The 17,064-nt window shown below is 42.5% G+C and overlaps 1 protein-coding gene across 1 annotated transcript in view; it reads right to left on the bottom strand.

The window, feature by feature from the left end:
- Positions 1–17,064, bottom strand: part of LOC125387945 (uncharacterized) — a 29,889-nt gene that overhangs the window by 7,454 nt on the left and 5,371 nt on the right. The window contains exons 2-5 of the mRNA XM_048415802.3: positions 8,210–8,331; positions 6,547–6,685; positions 5,152–5,273; positions 2,900–3,010 (exon numbers count right to left, since the gene is read on the bottom strand). Of these exons, the coding sequence (XP_048271759.2) occupies positions 2,900–3,010; positions 5,152–5,273; positions 6,547–6,685; positions 8,210–8,331 (494 nt within the window). The remainder of the gene's footprint in view (positions 1–2,899; positions 3,011–5,151; positions 5,274–6,546; positions 6,686–8,209; positions 8,332–17,064) is intronic.

Raw genomic sequence — 17,064 nt, 5'->3', positions numbered from 1 at the left:
AGGATCTAGTAAACCCAGAAGCTTGTAAAGAATACTTGCTATGGAATTATTTGTTTCGTTATAATTGTGTCCCCTGATTCATAATTATTTTTTTTAACTGAATTCAGAGATTTTATTTTTCCATGATAATTACACTGTTAGGTTTAAGAGCCAAAAGATCTGGGTGTAAAGGAGAAATTATGGGTCTGCCCAACTAGACTTGTACTCTCAGGTAGGTAGTTTTTCATAGTGGTTATCAGTCCTTATTACACAATATACAAATTTAAAGGCAGATATGAAAACGAAAACCCTCAAGGGGCTGGAATGATGGCTCACTGGTTAAGAGCATTTACTGCTCTTACAGGGAACTGGGGTTTGGTTCCCAACACCCACATTGTGGTTAACAGCTGTCTGTAACTCCATAGTTCCAAGGGATCCAATGCCTCAGTGGGTACCAGGCACATATGTGATACATAGACATATATGGTAGGCAAAAACACAACACATACAATTAAAAGAAAATCTTAAAAACAAAAAAAAGAAACTCAAAACCTCAAAACCATTAGCTTATAAACTGTCAAATGTTAATATGCCCTATGCTAACTTGATTCTAAAATTTACTTGAATGTATTGTCTAACAAGAAAGATAAACAATTTATGTAAACAGTATATAGGGCTGAAGAGTTGATTCAGTGGTTAAGAGCACTTGTTGAGGACCTAGGTTTGGTTATCAGCACCCACACGGCAGCTCACAACCTTCTGTAACTCTGCTCTCCGGGGAACCAATGCTTTCTTCTGATCTTGTGGTCAGACACCCTATATGGTGCACAGACATACATACAGGTCTAACATTCATACACAAAAAATAATAAAATAGATAAATCTTTAAAAAACCCTATATAACTCAATAATTAAGGCTTTGCAGACAATGGGCATGGTAACAAGATGCACTTATAGGCTCAGGAGCAAAACAAATAGCTTTTACTGTACAAGGAAGAGAAAGTCTTTACCGTATGTTATTTTCAAATAAATACTCAAGCCTTACAAATATATGATATGCAAGGTGGTGGGTCTGATTTTTTTTTTTAAAAAGTTCTTTCTTTTAAATAATAAACATTCTGAAAAAGTTAATTCATTTGCCCTAGAACTTTTAAGCACAGCTTTAACACAGTCTTCAATAAAAAGAAAGACAGCTGGGCCCACGAGACAGCTCAAGAGGGCAAGGCTCTTGTCACCAACAACCCAGTTAATAATTTCAGACGTTATAAACATGTAGAGTAGCCATGCAACAGAATGTAAACTAATCAGTTGATTTATCTTCATGCTCTCTTCTTATCCTTAGTTCCTCCTTTCTCTTTCCCACCTGTCTTTACTTTTTATTTTTCTTTCTCCATTCCTCTGCTACACAAACTAGGAAAAGAATCAGAAGGACCAATTAATCATGGCATACAACAGAAGAGCTCTCAGGGTGCCAGGAAAACCCTAAGGGATGCTTAGGGGCAGACTCTGGACTGCTGGCAGCACAGAAGCCATGAAACAACCAAACTCAACCAATATTTTGTGGCCCGCTCTTAGATGTGAGCTATTGTGCAGGGACACAAACCAGGTTAAAGAGACGACAGCATCTGGGCCTGAATATGGTTCACTGCACTAATGGGATGAAGAAACCCAACTAATGGAACTCCCCTGTGTGGTCAAAGGAGCGAACCAAGTGCAATGACCACAAAGACTGAAGGTTTGGTGCAAGCCTGGAGGGAAGGCACAGGAGAAAGCAAAACAACAGACCCTGTAGTCAAGAGAGCGGATCAAACTCAGACACGCCCTTACATGTATTATCAACACTCTATTATAATGACAATACGGAACTACTATTTTCTTTTTTAATAGAAAAAGGTTATAAACCAAGAAAGATGAGGGAAATAAGTTTAGATGGGCAGTTAGTTGAGGAAATAAAACAATTACCTTTTATAAAAAAGGGGAAGCCTTGATCTTAATCTTTTTAAAAACTTTACTGATTGTTATTTGTGTGTGTGTGTGTGTGTGTGTGTGTGTGTGTGTGTGTGTGTGTGAGCCTCCTTATTTGTATGCACACCTCTTTATTTGCATTGTCTGGTTTCTGTGGAGACCAGAAGAGCACATTGGGTCACATGCAGCTGACGTCACAAGCAGTTGTAAACACTGGATGTAGGCTATGGGGACCCCTGGGTCCTCTGCAAGAGCAGCAAGTGCTCTAAACCACTGAGCCATCTCTCCAGTCTGTAGATCTTTAACTCGTTGAGCTTTTCAATGTTAAGGACAGTTATGCAATATCAGAGATTGTTAACATTCTCTATATTGCCATGAGAAGTAAAGCACCTTATCAAAATTTCAAAGATTATTGCATTAAACAGATCCCTTCAGCCAGGTACTGGTGGTGCATGCTTTTAATCCTAGCACTCGGGAGGCAGAGGCAGGTGGATCTCTGTGAGTTTGAGGCTAGCCTGGTCTACAGAGTGGGTTCCAGGACAGGTTCCAAAGCTACACAGAAACTCTGTCTCAAAAAAACAAAAACAAAACAAACAGACCCCTTCCAAAAAATCAAAACCCCCCAAATCTTTTGTCTTGTGATTTTTGTTCCTATAGGAAAAAGAGGAAACCTGTACCAGCCTAACACAGACATCCTTCCCTAATAACCACTGTCCTGTGACATTTACATAATAATTATGAACAGTGCAAGCCCTGTCATTTCGGTTTATAAAATACACTGGCAGTCAAGATCTGGAGAATTACAGTCCTGCTATCCGAACTGTGATATGGAGAAAGAAGAGGTAAAAGCTCTCTAATAACACACAAGGCCACCTTAGTCAGTGTCTACACACAGCAGCAATAGGTAAGAACACAGACGCGATTAGTAAGGTTCATAAACATGCTATGAAGATACCTTTATTCTGTCGCTGAACTCGTATTTTTTGATGATCATTTCCTGCAATTGGCAAAATTCTCCGTTCAGCTCCACTCCACAGAGCTGCGCTGCTGAGCTGTAGAGGTAGCCCTGAGACAGGAAGACACGGCAGGCTGTAAAGCAGGCAGCATTTAAGCAGAGGTTTATGTCCACTGTCACAGAACTTACAATGTCCACAACTTTATTGACCGGGGCCCTGATTGAAGTCTATTAATGCCTATCATTTAGCTATATTTTTAAGGCTGGTTTCTAAACTTTTCTGATAAAACTAGGCATTCAGCAAAGCTGGAAATGATGAAACTGCCTCTACAGTTTCTGGAAGTCATGTCACGGCAGAGCAGGCAAGGAATCAGTCTGTAGGGCGCGCAATGATGACCACACATCAACCATTTCAAACTAGGGAAGGAAGGTAACTGACCAAACCAGTTGACAAGGACGTGCAGAACTGCTGGGGACTGCGATCTCTTTCTGCTGCGGAGCAACAGAAACAATATGGAAGGAAAGGTCAGCTAATTTGGCCAAGTTTTTTGAGACAGGATTCACATAGCCCAGGTTGACTCTGAACTTTTAGTCTGATAGTAAGATCAGATACTATGGCTGGCTCCTGACTGCCTACCAACATATGCACCAAGTTTGAATCCACAGCTCCACCATAGACATTTATGTTTTAAAGTACATATGTTGGTATTAAGCAGTTTAATATTGATTCAATCAGTGACTTACTATAAAGTGTCACATTTATAATATTTACATTACCAGCACTGACACTATACAAGCATAGTCACAATTACTTAACATTACATTTTTGCATTTTTCCCCTTTCCCTCCCTCTTTGCTCTTTCATCTTCTGTGTGTGTATATGCTGTCATGTAACTGAATTTGCAGGCGTGTGTGCTCATGCGCACGGGAGGAAGCCAGAGGATGGTGTCTCCCCACCTACCCTTTACCTTTTGCCTCAAGATGGGCAATACTCTTTAAGGAAAGCCAGTGGGCGAGGCGGGCAGAACGGCCGCATTTGTAACACTAGCACTCAGGAGGCTGAGGCCGAGGACCATTCCAAGGTCAGCCTGATGATTTGGCAAGACTCAGAACCCAGCCCAACCCCGACAGGAGCAACAATAACAAAAGCCATCAAATTGTGCCATCTATTTACAGAATGGAAATTTGTTTCCGCCCAAATCAGACAGAGAGGCCAGAAGTGACGGCACCTGCTTCTGGCAGGAGTCACTTACTGCTCTGGCCACACGTTTTCTTTAACTAATGACCAACAGAAACCACATTTGAGTATTTTTATACATTGACTTAAGAACATTAGAAGTACCCAAGATTTGAATTTATAATAAGAGACATGGTGATGTAATCTTTCTTTCTTTCCTTCCTTCCTTCCTTCCTTCCTTCCTTCCTTCCTTCCTTCCTTCCTTTCTTTCTTTCTTGGCTTGTTGAGGGTTTTTCTCTGTAGCCTTAGCTGTCCTGGAACTCACTCTGTAGATCAGGCTGGCCTTGGACCCAGAGATCCACCCGCTGAAGTGATAAGTCAGAAACAAAAGTAATGTGCACATCTTGGGTCAGAGCAAACGGGATACAATGGATCCTTGGACATCACCCAGTATACACAATTAAAGACAGCGAACTAGATATCCAAAACCATTAAGTGACTAGCTATGGACACACAAAGACTTCTTAGCTCAAGTAAACTTGTTATTTTTATGAGTTCTTATCAAAGTTCAATGTACTATTTTAATATAGCACAAAGAAAAAGAAGCCAGACAGCGAGACAAGCTTGCAATCACGGTACATAGTGGGCTGAGGCAGGAGGATCAGGAGTTCAGGTTCACCTACATAGTAAGTTTGAGGCCAGCCTGGGTCACATGAAAAGCAGCCTCCAAGTCCCACCCCAATAGAAAACAAAACAAAAACCAGAGGGGTAGTGGGAGGGGGAAAGGAGAGGAGAGAGACAGTCAGCCAGTCACATGGTCTACCCTGTTTACATTTGTAGTTTGTGTTGTGGAGACAAACCAGGGCAGGAAGTAGGACAGCTGGTCTCTGAAATTCCAAACCCAATTATTACCATGGAGCAGGATTTAGGAGCCTGCCAATGGATTCCATTTTGACCTTATCCTGTTACTTTAATAATAAAGCCAAGCTGTCACCTTGGGTGGTGGCAGGCAAGCTGTTGCTAGCAGAAGAAAGTATTTCCCACGTGTTGAGTACGTTCACACGCTGGACTTTACCCCGTAAAGGACTGTGCCGAGCCTGGAGCCAATGTCAACCAAGACCTTTCCCGACAGGTCGGGCAGTACCTGATGATAAAGGAACTTCAGCTCCATGAGAGAGAAGGAATGGGAAATAAAGCCTGGAGAAAGAAAGAATGAGCATCAAGTTAGGGTTTGTTCTGCTCGTTTATTCTCCCCAGACAGGGCCTCACCTTGGTTTCTGTGACAGCCTGCCTGGCTTTCCTCTGACCTGGAGGACACTCAAAGACTCCCAACATCATGTCTTATATAATTTCACTGTCAGGAAGGAGAGGTAATAAAACATGGAAGCAGGTGGACCAGTCTCCAGGGAGGATTCTCTGGAATGGGGTGCCACAGTTAGAGGTGGGAGGGGCCAGACCTCAGCAGTCCTCAGCCCCCTTAGCTCTCACCCGCACAGACCCTCACCACACCAGTGGTTCTTCTGGGGACCCTAAGGCTAGACAAACCCCTGTCTTCTGAGTACTTGTCAGAGTCACTCACAGCGACAACCATCAGATCTGTTAGTTAGCTGAGCAGCTCTGGGTATCCAATCCTCACTTATAACTGATCACAGGGGGAGACATAGTCCAACCTTCAGGTTTTTGTTTGTCAAACCTAGTTCTCGAAATGTTTACCAATCAGCTCTTGGATGTGGTATTTCAGTTACTCATGTGTCAGCTTTTCCTCTACTCTCGGCCACGTCCTTTCCTATCCCGTGAATGTCATCTTTAGAGATGTGTCACTTGGTCAAAACAAAGTCCAAAGAAACTCTTCTCGGGACCCTCTGCTCTGCCTAACCACACACAGTAGTATCTGATCACATCTGACTTGCTAAGCACGGAGACTGTTTCAGATGCCCTGGAAGTTACTCACGGGAGTGAGCCAGCATGTGCTCTGTGTGCCAACCTCTGGAGTACGAGGCAGGTCCCTGTCCAATCCTGTCTGATTAGGCTCTGGGCCGAAGAGCCATCCCTGCTCAAACAGTTCTGGATAGGACACTAAGTAACTGACCTCCACACTCTGATGTTTTATCTGCCTACCCACCCACTCACCTACTTGTTATGAGTGTGAGCCTGCACTAATGTGCACGCCTCGGTGTGCACGTGGCACCCAGGACAACTTGAGGAAGTTGGTTCTCTCCTACCATGCAGACCCCACTGATTAAACTCAGGTCATCAGGTTTGACAGCAGCGCTTCTGCCTACTGAGCCATCCGACTGACCCTTAGAAAATATTCCATGTACCTTCCCTACCTTTAATTTTGGTAATTGCTATGTTAGAAGTTAGTTTTTATTTTTAAAAATGCCCAGTAGTCTGACTACAAATTTACACACTGAAGACATGGGAGAAAATGCACACTAAAGTAACAGCTTTGCAAACTTGAATGCCCTACCCAAAGGAGCCGTTTGGTGTGAGCCACACACGGTACAGTAGTTTCTGCTCATCTTTCCTTCCTCACATAATGAATCAATAAAGTCTTCATCATACAGGAATGCATCGACGTGAACTGTGGGTTCTGGCTGCTGTCGTATCTGGAGTAACACATCAAAGGCAACAAAGTACAAAGGAACTGCTTTTTATTGCTAAATAAGGCAAAACACCAGCAGCTCTTCTAAGTCCTGAGAACGAGGCCCGAAAGACAGTTGGCTGATTCGATTCTGTCTACTGGTCCTCTCTCATTGTGTTTCTGAGACACTGATCGCTTTCTTTTTAACCGAAGGACACAAAATGACCACAAGATCTAACCTTTGAGTCTTACATGTCAATGACCTTTAAAATACTTGGCAAGTCATCTTTACTCAGAAAGCCAAGTTTTCAAGTTGTTAAAATGTTATTAAAACTTCAAGCTTATACATGTGGGCATTGTAGTTCCCATTTGTAATACCAGCATCTGGAAGACAGGCAGGGTGCCCGAGTTTGAGGCCAGTCTCGGGTCTATCGTAAATTCAAGGCCAGCCTGGATTATAACCTGTATCAAAAAATCAAAACAGGCTGGGCACAGTGGTGACTGCCTTAGCAGAGCACTTGGGAGGCAGAGGCAGGTGGATGGACACCTGTGTGAGTTTCAGAGTAGTCTGGTCTACACAGCAAGTTCTAGGCCAGTCAAGGTTACAGTGGAACTGCCTCAAATAGAAATAAATAGATAACTAAATATATATATATACACATACACAATATCCAATATATATTATATTAATATAGATTAAAAATATAAAAACATAGCCACAGTTGCCCCTTACTCCCAGCAATCCTCCTGCCTTTAGCCTCTCAAGAGTCATCATGTTCATCTTCATTTTCCTTTTAAAAACTTTCACAGCATTTTTGAAGGCTATAGGTCAATTATTAATAAACGAATACTTTTTCCTTATTTAACATATTATACTATATAGCATGGTGTTGATAAGAATATTAATAACACCCCAGCTTCATTACAAATCCAGTACCAACAACACCAAACTGCATTCCAAAGTCTCAATTTAACACTGCCTTCTACTTTGCTCTTCTGAGAGCCCTTTGAAGGACCAAGCACTTTCTAAGAGCCGTTCGGGGTTCACAGCACCCACGTACTGTGGAAAGGTTGAGCTGGGTGTGGTGACAAACACCTATGACCCCAGCGCTCAGGAGGCTGAGACTCAAATTTGAGGCCAGCAGTTCTACAGAGCAAGACCTGAGCAATCAAACCTGATCAACCCATCAAATAATCAAGCAAACCATACTCTCCAATGTCGTCCCCCCCCACCCCGCACACACACCAGCAACAACATAGGGGTGAATTCCTCTGCTCAGGTGTTTATAAATGGAAAGGCCTAGATTGTTAACTCTTGATTTTTTTTTAAAATATGCTGATAAATGGATTCTCTAAAAAAATATTTGTTGAATAAAATAGTACTGGGGAATCCAAAGGTTAAAGTCTCAAGAGAAGGGGGGACATGACTGAAACACTAAGTGAAAAATTGCTTAAAGCTGATCCTATAACTAACGGGACCGCAGTGGAGTTAGGGAACCAGATTTCTGGAGCGGCACAAAGAGCAATGAATTCGGCTCAGCACACTTACTTTCTGAAGGGCGAGCTGCTCCGAGCAAAGCACGGCCTCTGGGGGCAGACAGCTCCGAAGGTCGTCGGCTATGTTTTTCAACATAACGTCATTATTATCTTGAGTGAATTCATCAAAATCCCCTGGAAAAGAATAAAAAGAAAAAAGAAATAGACCCCGCCGGCTCTTGCAGTCTGCCCTAGGCTGAACGATCACAGACGACACACTTTCCACCAGTGTGAATTTGTAAGGGACTTCTCAAGAAGTCAGCACTGACTCGACAGTGCTAACCCAAGTGCCAACTAAAATCGTGAATTTTTCAGGCTGTCAAGATGGCTCAGAGGGCAAAGACGCTTCTTTGAAGAGTCTGACTTTAGTTCCATCCCTGGGACCCACATGGTCAGAGGGAATCACTTCCACAAGCTGTCCTGTCTCTACACGTGCTGTGGAGTGTGCACACACATAAAATAAACAAATATAAATTTAAAAATAAAATGAGGGTTGGTGAGAGATGGCCCAGCAGTCAATAGCACTAACTGTTTTTCCAGAGGACCTGGGTTCAATTCCTAGCATTCCCCTCCCTGCCAAAAAAGTAAAAAAGTTTTCTTTATCCAAACTGCTCATAGAATAAAAGCAAAGAGATTCACGAAAACTTGTCGATTTAAACTGCCTCCCCCTTTTTTGGTTGTCCTGGAACTTGCTCTGTAGACCAGGCTGGCCTCGAACTCACAGAGATCCGCCTGCCTCTGCCTCCCAAGTGCTGGCACTAAAGGTGTGCACCACTACCGCCTGCCTGGCTTTTTAAATTGCTTTGATTCATGAATAGTAATCCTTTAGTTTTCAGGGTATTCAATGATCTAATAAATAGTAAAATATTTTGTCTTTGAGCACATGAATCTTAGAAATTGCTCAAAGATTATTCAAAGGATAGACAGCTTTAATCTGAATATCTTGACTCCAATAAAAGGTAAGAGTTGAAAGTAATAGGGTTGTGGCTGCTGTGGTCCAGGTCAGGGAGTGCTTGTCTCCTTGTTCAAAGCCTGGTTTCTTCTCAGCAACACACAAATCAGAGGTGGTACCACATGCCTGTAACTCCAAGAGGCAGGAAGATCACACCTTGAAGGTTGTCACTGGCTACACAGTGAGTCTGAGGCTAACCTGGGCTATATAAGAACTGGTCTCAGAGACAGCAAATAAACAAGAGTCAAACTATCACCAACTACATAATCTATTCGAAATCACGTTGCCCTGATGAAAGAGATGAAGAATACACACACGTTACAGAATATTATTTGAAGGTGTGTTACTTTTGTTTATGCTCTGGAACATTTGTTTGATGAGGCAAAGATGTGTTTGATTAAATAAAATTCACCTGCGGCCCAGAAGCTGCATCAGCAACCAGTTGAAGGGAAGCTGTAGGGAGGAGCCACGGGGAGAAGGGTCATAAAAGAGGGAGGAGAAAAAGCGCAAGGACTTCTTGGAGACCCAGGAGGCGAGCAGCTTGCTATTCGGCTTCTCTGGGAAGCAGGATTCTACCCCAATCTTTGAACTGTGAGTTCTTTTAGCTGGACAGAGATTTAGATAAATTCTCTTGGTAGTTTTGAAAGGGTCAATGCCTGAGGGAACAGAATTTATCAGGCCGCAGCTCTGGTGGCCTAGCCGCTGAGAGTAGTTGCAATTGCTGACTAGGAAAGCCACAGATTAAAAGGCAGCAAGCAACCATTAAGAGAGCGCGCGCACACACAATTTTTTTTAGAGACAAGATCTACTCTGAAGTCCAGATAGGCCTTGAACTCAGTGATCCTCATTTCAAGTCTTCTGAGGTGTGTGGTTACAGGCATGTGTTACAATGCCTAGCAAAGATAGCAGATTTCCTTAAAAATTCTTTGAAAAATTTTTTATCTTTACAGATTGTTTTGTGGGTCTGAATGTGTGAGCACTGTGTGTGTGTCTAGTTGCCTGAAGAAGTCAGTAGAGGACATGAAATCCCCTGGAACTGGAGTTATGGTTGTGAGCTGCCATACGGGTGCTGGGAACTGAGCCCAGGACTTCTGAAAGAGCAACAGAAGCTCCCAATCTCTGTCATCTCGCCAGGAATCAAATGGCACATTTTTAAAGACTGTGGTCAATACCTGAATGGTCTGGCAGAAGGGCAGAAATCAAGATGGCAAAGATACGGCAAGAGGATTAACAGTGGGCCAATCTAGGTAAAGGTACAAAATGGCATTCGTTTTGCTATAGTTTACACTTTCTGTGGGTTGGATTGTCTCATTCGTAAGTAGTTCATAATCTAAAACAGGACAACTTATCTGGAAATGAGGCACTGTTGGAGGGCTGCTCCTCTCCAGGATGCTAAATGTTGACTGGGAAAGATTTAGAAAATGAAGCATTTCACATTTCTCTGAAGATACTGTTATAATTAAATATGAGCCCTCCAGGCCAACAGGGCCTCTGTGTGTTGCCCTGTCCTGGAAATAGCTCTATGGAGCTATCAGGCTGGCCCCACACTCACAGACATCCACCTGCCTCTGCCTCCCGAGTGCTGGGATTAAAAAGTCATGCACCACCACCACCCGGCTTGAATTATGAGTTCTTGCTTTCTGCTGTTGTTGATAGCTTCACTGTGCAACAGCCCTGGCTGTCACTGAACTTACAGAGATCTGCCTGACTGACTCTGTCTCCTGAGTGCCACCACTGCCTGGCAGGTATTGTCTTTCCTACTGTTAAGAAGAGGTATGAAGTCGGACATTACGGTTCACATTCCTGTGACTTTAGTTCACAGGAATATTGTGCTTGAAGTCAGCGCAGGCTGCACAGTGAAACTACCTTAAAAAAAAAAAAAGCTGCAGGGCTAATGGCAGAGTGTCTGAACATATGCTCAGAGGGCGCAAAGCCCTGTGTTTGATCCTAGCATCACAGCAGGAAGGGAGGGAAGCGTAAGTAGTTCTAGAAACAAATTAAGGACATCTTGAAGGGAACAACATCCACTTCATTTCATCTGCACCGATGTGGGATTCCAGATGTCAATGTTGAGTGTTTCCCTCTCTCTCTCTCTCTCTCTCTCTCTCTCTCTCTCTCTCTTTTAGTTTGAGGCAGGGTTCTCTGTAGCTTTTGGAACCTGTGCTGGAACTAGCTCTTGTAGACCAGGCTGGCCTCGAACTCACAAAGAACCGCCTGCCTCTGCCTCCAGAGTGCTGGGATTAAAGCCGTGCGCCACTCTCCACCTTAACTTCTGAGACAGGATCTCTCATTGAATCTGTCAATCCGGCTGGACTAGCTGCTAGCCAGTCCCAGGGGTCCTCTTCTCTCCACTCCCCAGTGCTGGATTACAGGTACTTGCTGCCATGCCCCAGTGGACACTGGGGGTTGATCCTCAGGTTCTCACGCTTGCACAGCAAGCAACTTTACCCACTTAATGGCGAATCAATCCCACACCAGTTAGGTTTTAAAGGGGTATTTATTTTGGGAGGTAAAACTTACATACACACAAACTGTCAGGAAAGGAGCCTAGTCGCTGGAGCAGGAGCCGGAAACAAGCAACGGAACCAAGAGAGGCCGAGCTGAGACTTGCGGCTCTTTTTAAGAGAAATATACCACGCCCCAGTGGGCTGGTATTTCAGCGGCTATTGGCTGAAGGAGCGGAAGGCGCTCCTGCAGCATTGTGGGCTCGTACTTTAGCGACTGTTGGCTGAAGGAGCGGAAGGTACTCCCACAGCACCCACTGAGTAAAAACAATCAAATGTAATGTATAAAAACATGAAGTAATGAGATGTTCTGATGCATGTCTATATTATTCAACATTTAAATCAGGTCACAAGTAGCTATCTCCTATACACATGACATTTCTCTATGGTGAAACATTCAAAATCTTCTAGCATTTGAAAAGACGTATCATTGTTATCTAGAGCCATCTTCTTGTACAATAGCACACAATTATCTTTTTTTTTTTTTTAAAACACAGAGTCTCACTGTGTAGCCTTGGCTGGTCTTGAACTCTCAGAAATCCACCTGACTCTGCCTCCTGAGTCCTGGGATTAAAGGCGGGCACCACAATGCCCAGTTTCCTTTCTAAAAATTTTTATCAAATTAGGATCTGGACCTTGATCTCCTGATTCTCCTGCCTCAACCTTTCCAATGCTAGGTTTATAGGTGAGTGCCTCCACACCTGGCTTCCTTCTTTGAATACGTTTGGAAAATACTTATTTGGTGTGTGCAGTAGTCAGAGGACAGTTTTCAGAAGTTGGTTCCTTCCTGCATACACAAAATAAGCTTTTCTTGAGAGCAAACTCAGGTTGCCAGGCTTAGACACTGAACCATATTGCTGGCCTCTGGCTTCTTTTGTTTTTTTGAGGCAAGGTCTCTCTGTGTAGTCTTGGCTAGCTTCGAACACACAGTGTAGACCAGGCTGACCTCAAACTCTGAGGTGTGAGCCTACTATGCCTGGTTCCCTGCTTAAACAGCATACATTTTATTTGTTTAGAATAACATACATATTCATGTCATAAATAAATACAAATAGGATAATGTTTCATAGATTACAAAGTCAGTTAACTGCCCTAGCACCAACATGAAGAAGAGAAAGCTAGACTACACTTACAGGGTAGGACAGCACATCTTTTAAGTCTTACTGAATCTCAGTTGCGATAAAGGCAGGCTGGTAACGGTACATGCTCAGAAGTAAGGCGTCCTTCTTTCGACAGCACTGCTGGTGTCTCTGCACAGGAACATTCTTTCTTTGCATAACTTGAGAAGGGTGATTAACACCAAAACAGACTACTTGGCTTGGAACTGATATGCAAAGGCTGTTTTTTTCTTCCCTTGCCTATCTAGCTTAATATTCTAAGTTACTGATTCATATAAGCTCCAGAAGTATAACTTATAATGAAACAAAATAATATTAACATATACATTAACATATACTCACACTGTGTTAGGTAGAACTTAAATAGTGTCTTAGAAGCTCTGGTCCTGCCTCACTAATGGCTTTCCCTCTGTATTCCTAAAACCTAATTAAAATTTCCCAAGGTGTTAATTAATACCTAGAACCTGCTTAGCTGCTCTCTACAGATAAAACTGTGAGAATGTGTATGACTCAAATTTAATTCATTTACATCAGTAACTTAAAGAAAACCAAAAACCTCATTATAGTAAATGACAGTATTTTATGGCCCAGTTCCTTTGGATTTAGTTACAATCATGCTAGCAAAACCAAAGACTCTCAGGAAGCTCACTGTGTCCTCTCACCACATGGCAGACAACCATGTGTAGCTGTACCCTTGGCTGGCGGGTACAGCTGCTGGGGGCTGAACACAGGCAAGGATAGGATTTCTGTGTTCATCTGACTCTGCTTCTCTGTAACTCATCCTTTTTTTCTCTTTCAGCTCGAATGGTAGGTATCAAACCTTTAATGTTACATATTGACTGGATGAACAGTCAAGGCATACGGGACTGCAAGTTTCAGACAGTTATTTACATCCAAGGATCCTATACATGGTACAAATATTTTTTTTCTTAAAAAAAACAAAACAAAACAAAAAAACAAAATCTGAGAACTCCGATTTGACTGCATTGAAAGGCAGACGGGGATTTCTTTAGAACCTGCAGACTTCTTTGTGCTGGTTCTGCTTAGAGATCTTAAGTGGTTAAAAGTCAACCCTTGACTCACTTGGCTTTACCTCTGTTCTTCAGAACAGTCTCTCTAGAGACCCCGAACAGACTGACGAGCAGATCTTAGACTGCTTGAATCTGAACCCTGTGCCTACCAGCCTATTATACAGTTACTTAACTCTCTGAGCCTCAGCTGCCCTATCTATGAAGTAGAAATAATCATCCCACATCTAAAGACTGCTTGGGTGTGTGTGCGTGAGAACATAAATTGCATGCTTAGAACACTGCCTTAGGGGCGGGCAAGATGGCTCAGTGGGCCAAGGTGCCTGCTAGCAAGCCCACTGACCCGAGTTTGACCCCTAGTTGTAGTCTGATCTCTACACACATGGCCCCACACACACACATAATACGTACAAATAATTATAATACAAATAGTGTCTTAGAGTTGTCATTAGTCATAACCATCATCTAAGAAATTCATTTGCATTTGAGGATCAGTGATGCTTATTAAATTCACTTTCCAAAATTATACTTTAAAAGCATTATCGGGGCTGGAAAGATGGCACAGTGGTTAAGAGCATATATTGTTCTTGCACGGACCCAAGTTCAGTTCCCACACCCCAAAACTACCAAGTTTCAGCTCCAAGCCTTGAGCTTCCACCTGGGCCCAAACTCAAATGTACATAACACCCTCCTCCCACATAGCTGAAAGTAATTTAAAAATTTACTAATTTCATGATCAAGGTGAAAACATGCCTGATTTGATTATTTTGATAAGCTATAGTTTCACTTATGTATATTCCTAAAAGCTTATTCTGTTCCAAGTGTTTTTTCTTTATTCAACTGCCCCTGATTCATAATTAAGAGGACCTTTCAAACTTCAAAAGGAAATTTTTAGTCAAGGTGAGTAAAATTAATTTTAATGGTTGACATATCTTTTGGAAAGACTAACTAGCAAATCATTTTTCCCTAATAATGGCTATAACAATATCAAAACTGATATATCATGGAAGTGTATAAAACTGAAATTCACTTAAACAACAGAAAGAATTCACTATGTACACCAGGCCTTGAACTCACAGAGATCTGCCTGCCTCTGTCTCCTGAGTGCTGGGATTGAAGGTGTGTACTAACATGCTCACCTTAAAAAACTGCAAATTAAATTTTATTTATTTGTATATATGTATTTATATATGTGTGTATAAACTTGTGTGGGCACATGTACCACAGTGCACAGGCAGAGGTCGGAGCACAACTTGCAGGAGTTGATTCTCTCCATCCATCCGTGGGTCCTGAAGATTGAACTCAAATAAACTAGATTTAGTAGCAGACATCCTTACTGAACCATTTCACTGGTGTCCTTCCCTTAAAAAAAAAAAAAAAATCTAAAGGCCATTTTAATTTGTTATGTCTACATAATTTCTAAGCATTATTTTTAAATATTTTTATTTTTTGTTTATTTATTGAGACAGGGTCCCTATATGTAGTTCTGGCTGGCCTGGAACTTGCTGCATAGACCAGACTGACCTCAAACTCATAGAAATCCTCCTGCCTTTGCCTCCCCCATTTGGGGATTAAAGCTGTGTGCCATCACACCCGATCCAAATATTTATTCTTTGAAAAATTTGTTTTTAGTATTTTAAATTTGTGCATGTATGGTATGTGCATGTATTTGTGGGTGCACTCAGAAGCCAGGGTTGTTATATTCCCCAGAATTGTGTGTGTTTGCACATGCGTGCATGTTTGTGGGTGCATTCGGAAGCCAGGGCTGTCATATTTCCTGGAGCTGTGTGTTTGTGGTATGTGCATGTGTCTGTGGGCCCACTCGGAAGGCGGGGCTGTCATATTCCCCAGAGCTGGAGTTACAGACAGAGGTGCTGGGAACTGAACTCAGGTCTTCTGAAGAGCAGCAAGGATTTTTTTTTTTTTTTTTGAGACAAGATTTCTCTGTGTAACAGCCCTAGCTGTCCTGCAACTCACAAAGATCCGCCTACCTCTGCCTCCTAAGTGCTGGGATTAAAGGCATGTGCCACCACCACCTGGTCCGAGCAGTGATTATTCTTAACTGCTGAGCCATCTCTCTAACCCCTAACCTTTGGACAGTCAGAAATAGCTCTGGTTGCGAACAATTAGGAACCCCATGATTAACATTGGGCATGCACGGATTCCTTCTGTTTTCTTTACAAGTACTCAGATAAGCTGAAGCCTTCTGCAACATACTTGGAAATAGTTCTGACAGATATGAATAAAAATGGGTGGCTTTGTATGATGGCACTTGCCTGCAACGAGTGCTCCTTCCCCTCTCCCTTCCTACTGGCAGGATGATGACGGGACTGATTCTAGGAGAGCAGGCTCCCAGCTGAAAACAATGAAGACAGACTTCACCCATCTGCTCCAGCACTGGATGTAACCATAAAAACAAAGTAGGGCTGGGCGGTGGTGATGCACGGCTTTAATCCCAGCACTCAGGAGGCAGAGGCAAGCAGATCTCTGAGTTCGAGGCCAGCCTTGTTGTACAAAGTGAGTTCCAGGACAGCCAAGGCTACACAGAGAAACCCTGTCTTGAAAAAAATAAAAACCAAACGAACACGCAAAAAAATGTTGGTTGTTTTAATTTGTATTTATTCAATTATTAGTTAGGTCAAATATCATTTAGCCTGTACGACAGCTATTTCAGAAGGTGTAGTAACAGTCTTTTGGAAACTTTTAATCTTTTGGAAAGAGATTAAAGAAGTGTTAATTGACCGCCTAAGGACAGTTAAGATTTTCTCAAATTATACAAAGTAGGCAGTAGGAGAGAGAGAGGGAAAACTTCTCCAAAGGGTGTGATAATTCCTTTAGAAGTTTCTCCTTACATTTAATTAAATATATGGGGAAAAACACAGTCAAGGCTGACAGCCCAAGATTCAAACCCCACTTTGTGGGCTGGTGAGCCGCTCAACAGCTAAAGGCGCTAGTGTCGCCGGCCTCAACCCATACAAAGGTGGGTTAAAAACTGATTTAACAAAGCTGTGTTCTGATGGCCACATGATGCTGTAGAACTAGTATGCACACACACGTTCATATTTTAGAATCCCACTTTTCCTCTGCAGTATGTAGCTCTACCGCTGTTTTTCTGAAGCTGATTTCCTTTGTCTCACTTTTTTTTTTAAAAGTATTTATTTATTTTATATGCATTGGTGTTTTGCCTGCATGTTATGTCTGAGGGTGTCAGATCTTGGAGTTACAGACAGTTGTGAGCTGCCATGTGGGTTCTGGGAATTGAACCT

Source organism: Myodes glareolus, chromosome 11, assembly GCF_982192425.1.
Source record: "Myodes glareolus chromosome 11, mMyoGla1.1, whole genome shotgun sequence".
In the NCBI taxonomy this organism is placed as follows: Eukaryota; Metazoa; Chordata; class Mammalia; order Rodentia; family Cricetidae; genus Myodes; species Myodes glareolus.
The sequence above is the reverse complement of the archived record's forward strand: the minus strand, read 5'-3'. Positions and strand labels throughout refer to the sequence as shown.